Source organism: Phodopus roborovskii, unplaced genomic scaffold (genome assembly GCF_943737965.1).
Source record: "Phodopus roborovskii unplaced genomic scaffold, PHOROB, whole genome shotgun sequence".
Lineage (NCBI taxonomy): Eukaryota > Metazoa > Chordata > Mammalia > Rodentia > Cricetidae > Phodopus > Phodopus roborovskii.
In genome coordinates, this window is record NW_026126541.1 from 26,522,402 (window position 1) to 26,538,420 (window position 16,019).

At 42.3% G+C, this 16,019-nt stretch overlaps 1 protein-coding gene across 1 annotated transcript in view; it reads left to right on the top strand.

Annotated features, from left to right (window-relative positions):
• Positions 1 to 2,866: 2,866 nt before the first annotated feature.
• Prkg1 (protein kinase cGMP-dependent 1) overlaps positions 2,867 to 16,019 on the top strand; it is a 1,151,895-nt gene continuing 1,138,742 nt past the window's right edge. The window contains exon 1 of the mRNA XM_051199947.1: positions 2,867 to 3,430. Within this exon, the coding sequence (XP_051055904.1) occupies positions 3,165 to 3,430 (266 nt within the window). The 5' untranslated portion in view covers positions 2,867 to 3,164. The remainder of the gene's footprint in view (positions 3,431 to 16,019) is intronic.

Sequence of the window (16,019 nt, forward strand, 5' to 3'; positions counted from 1 at the left end):
TCACAAGGAAATGGACTTCAGTAAGACAGCTGATTGTTAGAACTTGGATCTTAGGGATTTCTTTGGGGTTATATGAGATTTTTAAGCTTAGTGTGTTCCCACAAACAAAGACATTTCATTTTTTTTTCTTCCTGTCTTCATAGAGGAGTGTATATCCACCTTGTTATGTATTTCACTTAGAAGCAATCTTCACTGGGATTCACATGGTCCGCGGCAAAACTAGACAGTGTTAGCAGGGCAAATCACCTAATCTGGACAAACCCATCGCTAAAATGCAATGGAGTAAGGAGTTAACTTCCAGAGTCATTATGGGGATTAAAATTAGTAGCATGGACAAGCTTAGTCCTGTGCTGACAAGTATTATAAACACTGGGGGACTAAGAGAGATGGCTCATCTCTCAGTAGGTTCTATATCGACTACTGCTCCAGTGGACCTGAGTTCAGTTCCCAGCATTGTGTCTGTTGCCTCAAAAACCACCAATAATTCCAGACCCAGGGGCCCTCTGCACTTTTCAGGCCTCCCTGGGTACCCACACACATGCACACTTACTTACACAGAGACATATGCATGCACAAAATTTTAAAAATGAGAGCTGGCTCTGGTGGTGCACACTTTTAATCCCAGCACTTGGGAGGCAGAATTTCAAACCATATTGGTTTCTGAGTTCAAAACCATCCTGGTCTACAGAGTGAGTTCTAGAACAGCCAAGGCTACACAGAGAAACCCTGTCATAAAAACCCAATAATAACAACAACAATATCCTTAAAAACGTTCAGCATCCTTGTTATTATTATCTAGTGACTAAAAGAGATAATTTTTTCGTTAATACAACCTTCTTCACATTTGACCTTCTTCACATTTTCTATTATTCTTGACCACGGAACATGTAAGCATTGCTATAGGCACTTAAGGAAATAAATAAGATTGTTTTTAGTAAATTTTTCCTCAGGGCGCTAGATGGCGACCTTCACCTTTCATTAAAAAAAAAAAAAAAAAAAAAGAAAAAAAAAAAAAAAAAAAAAAGTTCCATTACTACTGCCCCAGCAGAAATGCTGTTGTGTGTGGTATAAGGTCATTGGGTTAGGTCATCTTATCAGGCTTCCTGTGTAATCTAAATTACACTGTTTTCAGCTAATGAGTAAGACTTCTTTTCTTTCTCTATGCAGCAACTGTATTTAAATTAAAAGTGACGCACTTAAAATAAGTTTAATTTAGGAGGAAAGTGGTGGGTTTAGAGTTCTGATGTACATATGGCACTCTGGCTTAAATGGTCCCTTTAATAGGCAGAAGAAGCACTTAAAACCTCTCTTTGTTGCAGACAGGATAAGACATGGGGAGAGCTTGCAAGAAACTTTATAAAAGTATTTTTATTTTCCCATAAGTAATGTTGAAACTGTGCCCTAGTCTTTTAAACATGATAAAAGTTTTTTTTTCTTTTTGGCATGGAGTATTTTTTAAATACACATTGTTTTGAGTATTTCTAGAAAGGATTGTAGCAGATTCCGTTTTCACACCAGCAGTGACAGGAAAATAACCATCAATACCACCACCACAGACAACTGAGTCTGGGTAGAGGTAGAGGTATTTGCTTCCCTTAAGAAATCCAGATGTTGTGTTTAATGATTCTAACCTAATGCAATCAGTGAGTGCAACCAGCACTAGGTAATAGAAGGATTTCCAAAAGAAAACATATTTTAGGAGGATTTATTTAAAAGCCAAAGCACACAATTGTTTTCCTTTCATGTATTGTTTCAGACCAGGTAGTATACTTATTTACTTATTTTTTTTAAGACATGTAGTACTTTTCCTTTTTAAAGGAAAGTGGTTATTAGTTAAGAGAAACTCTTATTTTAGTTGCATCTACTAAAATTTGTTAACTTGTTCATTACCTGAAAGAATGCCCCCCATTCATCAAATAAATGGAAAAACAATATTTTTATATATATGTAAAACATGATCTCTATGGTGTACAGTGGATATCTTTAAAGTGTAGTGATTACTAAGGATCAAATGGCCATAATAATTCCCTTAACATTGGCCAGATGATGGATGCTCAGATAAGGGAAAAACAAAGACCAGGACGAATGGGAATGGGGCTGCAGTTTCCAAACTCAACTGGGAGGGAGAGCCAGCAGTTTAGCAGCTGGAGTAGCCTCTTCAGAGCCATGAAAGATAATGTTTGGGTGCTCAATATACAATATTTAAGCGGAGTAGATGAAATCCATACTTTAAACTGTTCACAATCAATGCACGGCCTTGCAATTTTCCATAAACACATGGCTCATCATGATATGCTCATCCATTTTCCCCTCCAACTGTTTTAGTTCACAATTTCCAGTGAAGTTATGTCCTACAAAACTCGGAATTGCTATTGCTGCCTTTGCCCTGTCGGTCATTCTTATTAGTGAAGGTCTCAACCTCAGAACTTGACAGTGAGAGGAGATGCCCACACATGTGCTTTCTCTCCAGGCATGCAGAGCGGAAAAGAAAGGAATGGCGAAAACAAACATGGGTTTCTTTAGGTTGTCTAAAGGAAATGTAAAATCTCTCTCTCTCTCTCTCTCTCTCTCTCTCTCTCTCTCTCTCTCTCTCTCTCTCTCTTTCTGTCAGGATCCAGTTACAAGCACTGCGTCATCCTCGAGAGGTCACATGGTAATTGTTGCTATTTCAAGGATCAAGTGTCATAAAGCACCCCATCCCATTCCCTTCTTTTGGTACCATATAGCCTAGAAGAGTGACTGTGTGATGGAGTGAGCTCAAGCTCTCTGGTCCAGCCCTCCGTAGAAACCAGGCTCTCGGTGGGGTGGCGCGCTCGCGTATTCTCACCAAGCGACTGGGAAAGGGGGACGAGGGAGGGGGGTCTCAGGGGAGGAAGGGCGGCTCTAATTGGTTTCTCAATGAAAGATAATCACCTATTCCCCAGAGACGCTAGGGATTAGCACTCTGCCTCTCCTCTCCTTCCTTTTAGACGCCTCATCCTCCCCTCGGAGCTTCTAGTTCATTCAGCAGAAGCGATCGCAGGAGCGGGGGCCACACTCCGTGTTCCGGGCTGAGCGCCCCAGTCCCCGGCTCGCTGCGCTCCTCTGCCGTCCCAGCCGCCCAGCCGCCGGCGTGCCGCGGGAAGAAAAGTTTCCAAAGGGGGAGATCTGGCTTAACCTTAAAAATGAGTGAACTGGAGGAAGACTTTGCGAAGATTCTCCTGCTCAAAGAGGAGAGGATCAAAGAGCTGGAGAAGCGGCTGTCAGAGAAGGAGGAAGAAATCCAGGAGCTGAAGAGGAAGCTCCACAAATGCCAGTCGGTGCTGCCGGTGCCCTCCACCCACATCGGCCCGCGGACCACCCGGGCACAGGGCATCTCCGCCGAGCCGCAGACTTATAGGTCCTTCCACGACCTGCGCCAGGCGTTCCGGAAATTCACCAAATCCGAGAGGTAGGCGCAGGGCGTCGGGGGGCAGGGGCCACTCTCCCGGTGCCCGTGGGGACTGCCTTAGGGGCGGCGGGTGGAGGGGGTGGGGGTGCGAGTCTGCGATAGCGCAGGGCGCCCCCTGCTCGCCGTGGCGGTCCGGGAAGGGGAAGTGTTTATTTTTGTTTCTGCGCATCACGTGCTGCGGTTGTCTCTGGCGGGCTGGGAAAGGCGAGCTCTTCGTGGAGACGCGCCCCTGTGGCGTGGGGGTGGGGAAAGGGACCGCGGAAAGTTCGCTACCTTGCGCTTGACGGCGCGGGCTGCTGCCTCTCGGGGCGCCCACGCTGGGGCTGAACCCTGACCGTCCCCGGGCCTGGAGAATTTCCCAGAGGCGACCCGGGCCGCGGAGTGACCCGAGGCTGGCTGGGGTCGAGTTCAGTTTAGGGACAGAGTTTGTCTAGATACAGTGAGCTTTGCCAAGAGGGCGCTGGCCGGGTTGGGGCGGACCTGGGGCTGGTCTCCACCCCATAGATCCAGCCTCCAGCAAGGGGTTGGGAGGGAAGGGTTATTCACCGGGTCACTTTCAGGGGAGCTGTGATGTCATCAAGAGAAAGCCACTAAACCCCACCTCTGGGCGCTCATTTGCTTTGCTTCTGTTTTTTCCAGAAGGGCCACTCTTAGTTGTCCTGGGCTTGGTGGAGGTTGGGTCACTTTGCACGTGAAGCAGGTTAGGGACAACTGCTCAGCCCAATGCAAGGGCTGTTTGCTTCAATTTCAACTCCTTCCTGGAAAAGTTGGGGTAGGGAGCGAAGGGGGGGGGGTGCTTTCTCTAGGCGCCACCTCGCTTCTCCCTTTCTCCCTCCCTGGCATTTTAAGAGCCAAATTCTTCCATTTCGAAGTTGTGCGGTGTCTTCGGGGTGTTCAGAGGAGGCTGGATGGGTTTTGGCCGCAGTAGGAAGGTTTTGCACTCCACACACCGCCTTCGCGGAGAAGGCTGATCGATCGGCTGCAACGTTAAAGCCCTGTGGACATTAGGGAGAGGAAGTGCAGGCTCCAAAGCCCATTACTGGCTTTTAGTCTCTGGGAGTGCAGGGCCGAAAGTGCATTTCTCAGGATATTGAATATTCCATTAGGCGTGCCTTCATGCCCGCCTACCTCTTACCCTTCCCCTCTTCTTAGATCATTTGGTGTCTGACTTTGGGGCCCTCGGGAGACTACTAAACTCCCCAGCCCCCCAACACAGACAGACACAGACAGCCGGACACACACACACACACACACACAAACACACACACACACACACACACACACACACACACACACACACACACACACACACCTCTTGCTTTGAGGCTAGCTCTTCTAAAGAGCAAACCTGATCATCATGGGTCCCTTCCCCCCCCCCCCGGGCCAGTTCCAAGGCCCCCATGTTCCTGCACCTCGACTGCACTCTGTGGTGTGTCGATCACAGTATGGGTAGCCAAAACGGACAACAAGGGGGTTCAACGCTGTCTGGAGACCCAGAGCTGGGCGCGGGTGGGGATAACCAAACAGGAATCCCCAGGAAGGGCACCACCTAAGAAATGCGGGCTCTTCTGAACACGGATCTCAGACAGCTTTCAGATACCCTGAGTCACTTTCCGCTTTTGAAGCGACTCGGGTACCTTTTGGCCCAGCCTGCCTTGGAAGTTCCTATTGCCCGGAACGAGGCCCCTCCCCTCCCGCTAGGCTGAAAGTGCAGAGTTAGTCTTTGGCCCGACCCGAGCTTGGGAAGCTGCTACAGTCCTGCCTCCGCCTGGCTGTGCATTCCGCGGCCGCTGCCCTGCCCGGCTCTCGGCAGCTGGAATCAATCTGCCCACCTCCTTAAGAAGCCACTTCATCAGCGGTCACCAGGCAGCTGCTTGCCTCCCAGGGCTGCCGCTTCGAGCTTTATCGCATTTTTGAAATTTCAGATTTAGTGTCTGGGCTGTGCCCCTTAGAGTAACAGCATGGCTTCACAGAAGAGAGGAAATTCTCACCAGGGTCTGGAGAGGACAGGCGAAAACCCGCTTTCCCAGAGCCCGCTTTCCAGGCGCCAGCTTACAAAGACTCCACCCCCATCCCCCCCCCCCCCATTGACAAGCATTCTTAAAGAATGTGAAATTTTTGTATCTATGAAGAGGAAATGGCTTATGTCTCCTACGAACTATCTCCCCTTTTGACCCTTCCCCCTTTCCACTCCCACCGCAGCGTTTTCTTATTGAAGTAGAAACTTTCATCATCTCAAGAGCGGCTCATGCATGATAGAGCACACTTATTTGTGTCTTGAACCAGTGTCTGGAGTACTTTCCACTTCCTTTCTCCTGATTTACACTGAACAGAGGTAAACGTTTTCCAACTTGTGCCGACTTTCAAGCTTTCAAAAGGAAGCATGCAGTTTATTTTCAGTGAGGTGACTCATTAGCATTTAAAGAATTTTGACAGGTATAATATATGGGCATACTATCCACTGGAATTAGGCACTCTCTTAAAGAGAAAGGACTCTCAGCAAGACACTTTGGTTTAAGGAAAAACTCTTAGAAAAGCATTTCAAAACGACGAGGGTTAATAATGGGCAATGTGCTTTTAGAATGAAAGAATACTTTCTGCATCAATCCATCCATCTCCAGTGACTGAGACAGAGGGCTTTATTGCAATGCTAATATTCAGTTATAATTGGAGCGATAGGTATTAGTACTGAAGATTCATTTCAAATGTTGTTAGGACACTCCATTTTTATACTAAAAAGAAAATAAATTTAGTTTGAATTAGGATTTTTTTCTTTTTTTGAGGGAAACTAAAAGAAGTCTGTAATCTAAAAATAATTTACATAGTAGGTGGCAAAATATATCTTAAGCTTTTATTGTCGTGGAAGGGAATGGGAGAAATTACTGCTGTAATCAACTTGGTCCAATTATCCAGATTTCCATGTGTCCACAGAGGATACAATGTTTGTTCTCCATTAAGAATGATCCAAGTATCTAAGGAATGCTTAGATGAAAATTATACCAGGGAAGAGGAAGATCTAAGCTCTCAAGCATAAGTATCAAGTGAACAGTATGATGCTCATGTTTAAAAAGAAAACATCTGACTTATTGCAGTTCTCATTTACAACCCCTTAAGAAATGTTCTGTAGGGATCAAGTGATTAGCATTGAAAATGGCAGGCTCTTTCAGATGATGGCGATGATATTTTCAAGTTATGTTTGAAATACTTCCCTTTTGCCAAAAAACTCCAAGTATTTCCCATAGATTCCTCTGAACTGGATTCCCCTCAGGCATACATTTCACATCCAGAATTTCCAATTTCTTTCCGTTCTTTTCCCGAAATTTTCATACAATCATAAGTTCCTTTTTTGGCTGCTTCATTAACTAGTGTATACACTAGGGACTGCACACACGTTTTAAATTGGCTTGAGCATGGGCTAGAATCAATATTAACTAGTTCCCAGAATAAGAGCAGACAGTATTCCAAAGTGGCTGGGGCTATTTTTGTCTAGAAGCCCTTGCTTCTGATGATGCCAGTTGATCAGTAGAACCCAAACTTCCACGGGAGTATAGATGTCTTGGACTGGATGTCCCAGAAAACCCTTGCTTTTTGCATCTCTGAGCCAATTCAGTTGTCAAAAGGCGAGGCCTCGTTTTGATATAACCAACTTCAAGAAGATGCATTCTAGCTGTACTCTGGGCCCAACACCAGTTACTCTCCCACTGTTCATATTGAAAATACACAGAATTGTGAAACAATGACAAAAGCAACAGTAAAGACAACTAATTTTTCCATCTCAACACTGTGCTAGAAACAGAACCTATGGTAGCAGGTCACGGTTATACCTTAGCACATCTAACGGGTACCTGTACTTCTCAAGGAAGGAATTTGAGGCTTCAAATCTAGTGATGTGCTTGTAGACTCCCACCTCAGGACCACCACAACCAGTTTCAAGCCCAAACCTAGTTCTCAGAGTCCACATAATAGATGTATTATAGAACCAGCCCAGCTGGTTCAATTTCAGTGACTGGTGAACCATTTCTCACTGGGTAGGGAGGACCTACCATGTGCTAACCTGACCTCTTTAGAAAGGGACCAGCGGAGTCTTATAGCCAGCCCTCTTATGCAGCTTAGATGGGCCTGCTTAGCTGGGAAGTCCTCAGGCAGCCCTGCTTTTGTAGGATTGTTACCTGGCAATCTTTCCCCTTCCTTTTTTCCTGATTTCTGTAGCTTACTATCATGTTCCAGGTAGGGATAATGGACAATAATATTGTGAAAGGCATTAGTTTTGCCTCCTTTGGATTGGTTTGTTTTGGAGCCTGTCCTGGAACTAGCTCTTGGCTCTGTAGACCAGGCTGGCCTCGAACTCACAGAGATCTGCCTACCTCTGCCTCCTGAATGCTGGGACTAAAGGCATGAGTCACCAATGCCCAGCAATCCTTTTACACCTTAACATAGCTATAATCAAAGTGAATGATCATTATAGTAACTTTTGAATAGCTTTCTGATTAACATTGTAATAGTCTCACAATAGCCTTGGGTAGAGAACATTGGTTTAGTTGAATCAGATGAATAGTATTTTGGGCAGTAATTTAAGAGAATGCAAGCTAATGGCATGGGGAAGATTTTCCTGCTGGACAGCTGATGAACAAACACCCTTATATCTTGTCACATGCCAATTGACAAGCATTAGCATGTCACAGAGACTTTCAACCTAAGGTGATCATGAGAGGGGTGGTTCCCTGGTTTAATGATGAGAAAACTGAGCAAATCCTTGTAGACATGCTTTTCAAGGCATCCCAGAAAAAGCAATAGAAGGAAAATGTAGTTTTCTTGGTTGTACATCTGTACCAGAGATGCCAAATTGATATCTTTGGCATGCTGTTGATTTATATCTAGTTAAGAGACTTTTTTTTTTTTTTTTTTTTTTTTTTTTTTTGAGCTCAATTCTGATTCTGGAACCAAGACTATTTTCCAGATGGGCTGCCTATGCTGGGAGCCTCTGTTCATTTGAATCACCAGCATAAATAGAGGTCACATACTTCAGTTTCAACCGTGTATCCCTTAGAAATTTGACCCTCACAAAGCAATTTCAATCAGACCTGAAAAAACAAGAGATGTCCTTTCTTCTTCCTCCTTCCTGACCAAGTCCTGTTTCCTTGTGGGCTGGTGACATTACTGAGGAAAGATGCTGAGGAGGCACTAAATCTTTTCTTTTGATACGATTTCCAGGTGATTTCATAGCTGCACGGGGCATGAATAATTATTTTTGTTTCCCATTGAGAATTTCCTTATCAGGGTTCAGAGCCAGACATTATCAAGGTTTCTTGTAGGTTTTGGAAGTTACTGTGAGCTCTGAGATAAACCAGGGATGACATATCCTGTTTCACAAAAGTGAAAGAGCAGAAGCTTGGGAACTGTAGGAAAGGGATATTGACCTTGACTCTGGCTTTGTTGATGTGTTGGTTTACTCATGAGAAAAGGGGGAGGGGAAAAAAAAAGAAAATGAAACACACACACACACACACACACAAACACACACCAATATACATAGATGTACAGAGTACATTTGTATGCAGACATACCAAATTGCCATTTGATTCCATTTCTGACTTACATTTACCACAGTAGTTGTTATTATAAAGCTTTTCAAGGTATCTCAAATAAGTCCTTGTAGAAAAGATGGCTTCTTCTTTGCATCTGTTATTATAAAGCAATTCACGGTGTCTTGTAGATTCTCAAATGTTTCTGCATGCTATTGGGCACATACACACACCTATGTTGCCACCCAGCACCAGGTACAAGAATCCATGCTTGTCACTCTTCCTTTATCAACCCCTCCATTTTCTTGCCCCTTTCTTAGTTCCGGACTCTTCCTGGTTGTGGGTCTCTCTTTTGGATCTGTTTTTTCTAGGTTCTAGCTTGACATCTTTGAACCCTACCAAATCTGTCTGCTTGAAAAAGTTTCAGAACAGAGACATGAAGCAAAGAGTGCCTGTTCAGAAGGTTACTGTATTTTAAAACTTGTTCGTGTCCTTATTAGGTCTGTGTGGGCATCAGTGTGCACATGAGTGTATGTATAATTTGAGTTTCACAAATTAAAAAATTAATTATGAAGATTTGCAATGCCTTAAAGTAGTTGTGCAGTGAGAAACTACTGTGTCCTTAAAAGGTATTTATACCTTTTATGTGGATTTAAAAGAGATGAGATGATGTTTTAATATTTTCATTCTGGAACAATAGATTATTTTTGCGGAATGGTTAACATTGTTCAGAGAAACCAGCAGAGATGATTCACAGAGCACAAACTTTGGTACATCCTTTGTTTAAGGTATTGTAAGCATCTTAATTTTGTTTTGTGGATGAATAGAATAGAAACCTATACTTCTTAGAAAAGCACACAATACAAAATTTATATTGACTAGAGAGTTTCAAAACAATATCTGAAATTTGTCCTGTCCAAAGCACTGGTTGTATGCTCATTCTTTCCTTGGTGCATATTTATTTGATTTATTCTTGGGACTCCATTATTAATGGTTAATTTGTTATCCGGTATTTAATTTGGGTTGATTTTCTTTTTTTTATGAGTGTGACATAGTGGTGTCAGGGCGGCAACATAACTGTGGTGATTTCATTCCAGTGTTTATTTGCAAGAGAAACTAGCAGGGTATAAAGTATCGATTGTAATTTACTTGAGTAGAAATTAGTTGTTGATATTAATGCTACAACTATAGCTTTTAAATTCCCTGTTACATTTGTTGCAAATTAAGACCTTTTTTTTTTTTTTGTATGTAGTCTAATTTATCCAGTGCTTCAAAATAAATTTTAAATTCCTGGATTTGTCTTCCTTTGAGCACCCAGACCTCAAAATGCTACAAAATACCATTATAAAACCCTTCGGGGCTCCTAAAAATATTTGTCTGTTTGCCTTTCACAAATATTCCTGAGTCTGTTTATTCAATGATACGGTGCTATGATTGTCTAACAAGCAACTCGAAAGCCTTTGGGTAAATGTTAGTGTTTTTCCTGATGCTTCTCATTGCCCACATAGTGTGGATGGAGCTCATTTCATGTATTACACAGTCACTAACGGACTTGTTTACGTGTGCCAGAGATCCCTAAAATAGAAAATTCTTTTATATCTTAGGCTGTAAACCCTTGTGTAGAAACCAGGTCTGTTTACAGGAAAAATTCCAACCAAATAAAACCAGCAATTTACCATGCTTCTCCCTCCCATGAACTGCCTTGCAGAGAAAAGGTATATCTTGAATATATTAAAACACAAGTGAAAGAACCCTGTGTCTTCCCGGGCAAAAGCACTTCATATTCAAAAGTCCTTTTAGAGACTAAGACTCTAAAATACTCACCCTGGCATCCTCTCTTACCCCAGCACATTTCAACTCCGGTGTCACAATAAAATGCTATGTATTACACTGATCATAAGGTTAAAATGAATAAATGACTGTTTTTTTAAATCAAAATTTATGAATTATTTGCTTCTCAAAAACAAGGCTGAGAGCATATTCTCAGGCCTTTCCCCAGGGAAAGCCATTCACTCTAGTTCCAATCAGCTTCCTAGATGGGAAGGCTTACAAATGTATGGCAGGAAATTACACAAAATCCACAGATGGTCTTGTCTTTTCACAGGGGTATGTTACACATGGGGATATCATCTGTCTTGTGAGTCACTGCAAGGAAAAAAAAAGTCTAAGAGCCCCACATCTGATCTAGAGTTCTGAAAAGTCAGCTTCTTGACTCTGACTCGATAAGCTTCTTATTTATAAACAAAGGCATTATATTCCCTAGGCTCAACTTAGCACTTACCCTTCAGAGCGGTGTCCACAAGATGGGGTGTTCATATTATCAGTGGCATAGGAACGTTTCTAAGTGTGCACAAGTGAATTTATTTTATGTTAATAGAGTGTAATAAATGCTGGGAGAAACCATTTGACTAATGCATGGGACCCATGTTGCCCAGCTACATTGCTTAAAATAATCTGAGTTTTAAGATGTATAACAGATTTAAGAAATATTATTTCTTAAATTTTATTATTTTAAAGCCCCCTTTCCCCACAATAAATGAAAAATTGTTTTCATATTTGTTGTTATACTTGCTGATACCGTATTCTAGAGGAGTCTGTGTAATTTGGTTCTCTCTGTACCCATCTTTTGATATTTTACATAGTTGTCTCTCAATAGTGTCAGAGGAATTGAACTGTGGACACAGAATTAGAATCGTTAGCTTTCATGAAGTATATACTCTTCAAGTCAGTTTAGTTAAGAGTTACATTAACATGACCGAAGAGAAGCATCTGACTTCCCTTCAGATTGATAAGTTCTACTCCACAGCTGATCATAAATTTGCAAACAGCGAATCCCAGAAACAATAACTGAGGCTGAAAGCCTATTCCACCCTACCCCTTCCAGCCTAGGTCTCGGGATCTGTTTTCTGGTTTGGGTCCACTGTGTTGGCTCTACTCCTCCAGAACTAGTTCTTGTTTAAGGTGGAAAAAGGAAATGTGTTAGATGCAGGAAAAGAATTCTACAATGCCATTCTTTATTCCAGAGAATGCTTCAGGTTATCTACTCACCCCTGTAAGAAAGGGAGGTCTCAGGTTTCAGTGTAAGGACCTTTTAAAAGGCTGCAAAGCAGAAACAAAGAGAAGAAAGGGCTTGGGAAGAAAGGATAATGAGAGCGCTATTTCAACTCTTGCCACTAGATGGCAGCAGAAGTATAATATTTAGTAGTTGAAGCCCACTGTGTAGAAAGACCTTTAGGTGAATACTAAAAAAAGAAAAGGGGCCAAGACCAAGCTACAGAAACCCACAGAGACAGCTGGCCTGAACAAGGGGGAGCTAAATGACTCCAGACTGATAGCTGGGAAAACCAGCATTGGACCGACCCAGACCCCTGAACATGGGTCTCAATTAAAGGCCTGGGCAGTCTAAGGGACCTCAGACAGTGGAACCAGGATGTATCCCTGGTGCACGAAAGGACTTTGGGAGCACATTCCCAATGGAGGGATACTCCCTTAATCTAGAGGCAGGAGGGAGGGCCTAGTCCCTACTCCAAATGACAGATTTTGATGATCCCTCCAGGAAGACCTCACCCTCCCTGTGGAGTGGGTGGGGAGTGGGGGGGGGGGTCGGGGAGCACGGGATGGAGGGAGGGAGAGAGAACTGGGATCGATATGTAAAATAAGGAAAAAAATAATAAAAAATTTAAAAAATCTATTCTCTAAGACATAACTTTCTTAATAATAGGATTCATGTTTGGAAGAGGGATCACATATTGACCTCTGTTTTTCTAATCAGTGATGACTCAAGAGAATGTGTTTAAAATGCTGAGTAAATTGTTCTTCTTGAAGAAAAGACTAAGAGGACAGCTTCAGATGTTAATGTCACCCGAAGGGAATGTCTATACTCCTACGGGTCAACCTCTGGGTTCACATTTCAAGGAAGAAAGGCAGAGTGGAGGTGGGAGCAATAACGGCCAGTTAAGACTGGTCTAAAATGCATGGGTATGCGAGGAGATAAATAGAGACCCTCCCCCAACACACACACACACACACACACACACACACACACACAGACAGACAGACAGACACACACACATATACACACACAGACACACACACACAGACACACATATACACAGACACACACACATACACACACACAGAAACACACACACACAGACACACACACAGAAACACACACACACACAGACACACACACAGACATACACACACACACACACAGACATACACACACACAGACACACACAGAAACACACACACACAGACATACACACACACAGAGACACACACACACACAGACACAGACACACACACACACAGACACACACACACAGACACACACACAGACACACATATACACAGATACACACACAGACACACACACACAGAAACACACACACACACACAGACACAGACACACACACACACACACAGAAACACACACAGACAGACACACACACAGACACACACACAGACACACACACAGACACACACACAGACACACACACACACAGACACACACACAGACACACATACACACACACACAGACACACACACAGACACACATACACACACACACAGACACACACACACAGACACACACATACACACAGAAACACACACACACACAGACATACACACACAGACATACACACACAGACACACACACACACATACACACAGACACACACACACACACAGACACACACACACACACACCTCCCATGGAAAACCAAACAGAAAATTATTATAAGAAACAAATTATATCATTTACTAGGCAATTCAAATAGATGCGTCCACTTCCTCGATAATTCTATACTATAATTAAATAACAATATAGCAAACAGTTTGAGGTGTCCAGTTAGTGTGATTTTTATATATGCAGATATTTAAATATTTCAAAAGAAAGAAAGAAAATATTCCATGAGATGTCCTGAGTATAGAATGCTTCTCAGTCTGGGGCATAAAAGAACTGAGCATCGGTTTGCCTGCCTGCCGCTAAAGGATGCTTTGTGGGTCATGTCTAGTCTAGCAGTGTGTAAGTTTTTGAATCAGTATTTCTTTGGAGAAGTGTCATTCAGCCTTCATGTAAAAGGCCATTTCATTCAGTCTGTGACCTCTTGTCATGTGAACCCCCAAGGGGCCTGAATATGACACAGTCTTGTTCCTGGCAGCATCTTTTTTTTTTTTTTTTTTTTTAATTTGGTCTGTCTTGATGAGATTCAATAGCAAAAGGAGGTTGTGCTTTTGATAAAAACAATTCAGTTTAGAATTAATTCCTCTTTTTAGTCTTTTTTAATTGGCCACCTTCCTCACTACTATGTTGGATGTTTCTTAACCCAGCAAGAATAATAATAACAAAAAGGACCAAAAAAAAAAAAAAAAGAAAGAAAGAAAAAGAAAAGAAAAGAAAAAAAAGAAAGAAAAAAGAAAAAAAAGAAAAAAGAAAAAAAAAAAAACCCAAAAACCGAAAACAAAAAAATCCTTTAGAATGATGCACATTTTGATGTTCCAATTGACAACAAACTGCCCTTGTAAAAAATGTGTTTAGAATTATATGATAAACGTATTTGCAACTGTTCCTTCACTCAGTAATTTATATTATTCCTAGGTTAGAGACAGAAACATTTACAAAGCCTGTGGTTTCAGAGCAATGGAAGGCTTTCTTCCTGGTGTGGGCAGGGTCTAGCAGAAATGACCCTGTCTGCTATACACAGAGAAGCAAGCATCAAGCTGCAAACAGCAAGCAGGCATTTAGCTCCCAACCCCCACCCCTCCACCCAGATCTTTCCCTTTGTTATCTCTGCAAAGTAAATTCCTGAAGTGTAACAGCAGGGTTTGGGGTCTGGGGTATCCTGCCTTGAAAGTGTCTGGTTATCTGTGTTCTGGGCTACTAGGAAGGCAGTGTACTTAAGATAGGGCAGGCTGGCAGCACTGTGGCCATTCAGATATTAAAGGAATCAGAGGGCAAATGACATCTCTTTTGTGTAGCGCTGTATCATACTTACTTTTCTAAGAATCTCATCATGTTTTGTTGATCACTACAGGCAAAGGATAGGCCTCAAATCCGTTGGTTATAATCTTTGCATTTGTCTGTTTCTTTGCTTGCTTCAGCTACACAAAATGCATGCTAATTGCCAGATACTAGAAATATGCACAATTATTCTCCTTAGTCTTTCTTACTTGTCCTACATTAGAGAGCCAGTGTTGAACTTACATGCGTTTGTGCAAACTTTTACATAGAAAGAGAACTCTCTGTTTTGGAGTTGTGGTTGTTTGCTTGTTCCCCTACAGTAGAATCACTCCTTTTTAAAGTATTTCTCTTGTGATTAATTATAGTAGCTAGGCTTTTTTGCCAGATCAGTCCATATTAGTCTTTCTCATATCCATATACTAACCCCTTCTATTCACATACCTCAACTCAGCTGGTAGTTTCTATTTATTTTATTTTTGTTGTTGTTGTTGATGCAGGCAGTAGCAACGATGGAACTAATATTCTTATAGACAGCTTTTGAGAGGAAATTTATTTATAGAAGGGATGAATGCCAAAAAGTGAGAGTGGCAAGTCGGAAACTATAAATTTTCAACCCAACTCTTAAATTCATGTGACAATATGTTTACTTTGGTGTGTGGTAGAAATGATCTATATCTTGTCTATTCAAAAGTAAAGGGCATGATGGTAGGTAGCATCAACAAATTTAACCTTTACACATTCAGACACTTTTCTAAAAAAGACACCGATTGTATAAACATCATAGAATCATGGGGAAGGTCGTATGTACTTTTCTACTCGAGTTATAGCTGCAAGAACACACTCCTCTTGAAGCAACATTTGCATGTCCCTTTGCTTTTCAAATTTATGATTCCATGTTGCATTGATGCCTTTCTGTGTGCTTTTTATAAATTAAGGAAAAGTTCCCAAGACGCGACTTTGAAAGTAAGGCTGCCATTGTGTGTATCTACTGTTCTTATAACAAAGGCGTTCTGCAGGAATCACAATGATTTGTTTTTCTTTCTATCAGAATAAAATTGTGATACTTGAAGGGCCCAGAGGAACTTGCTCTCCCAC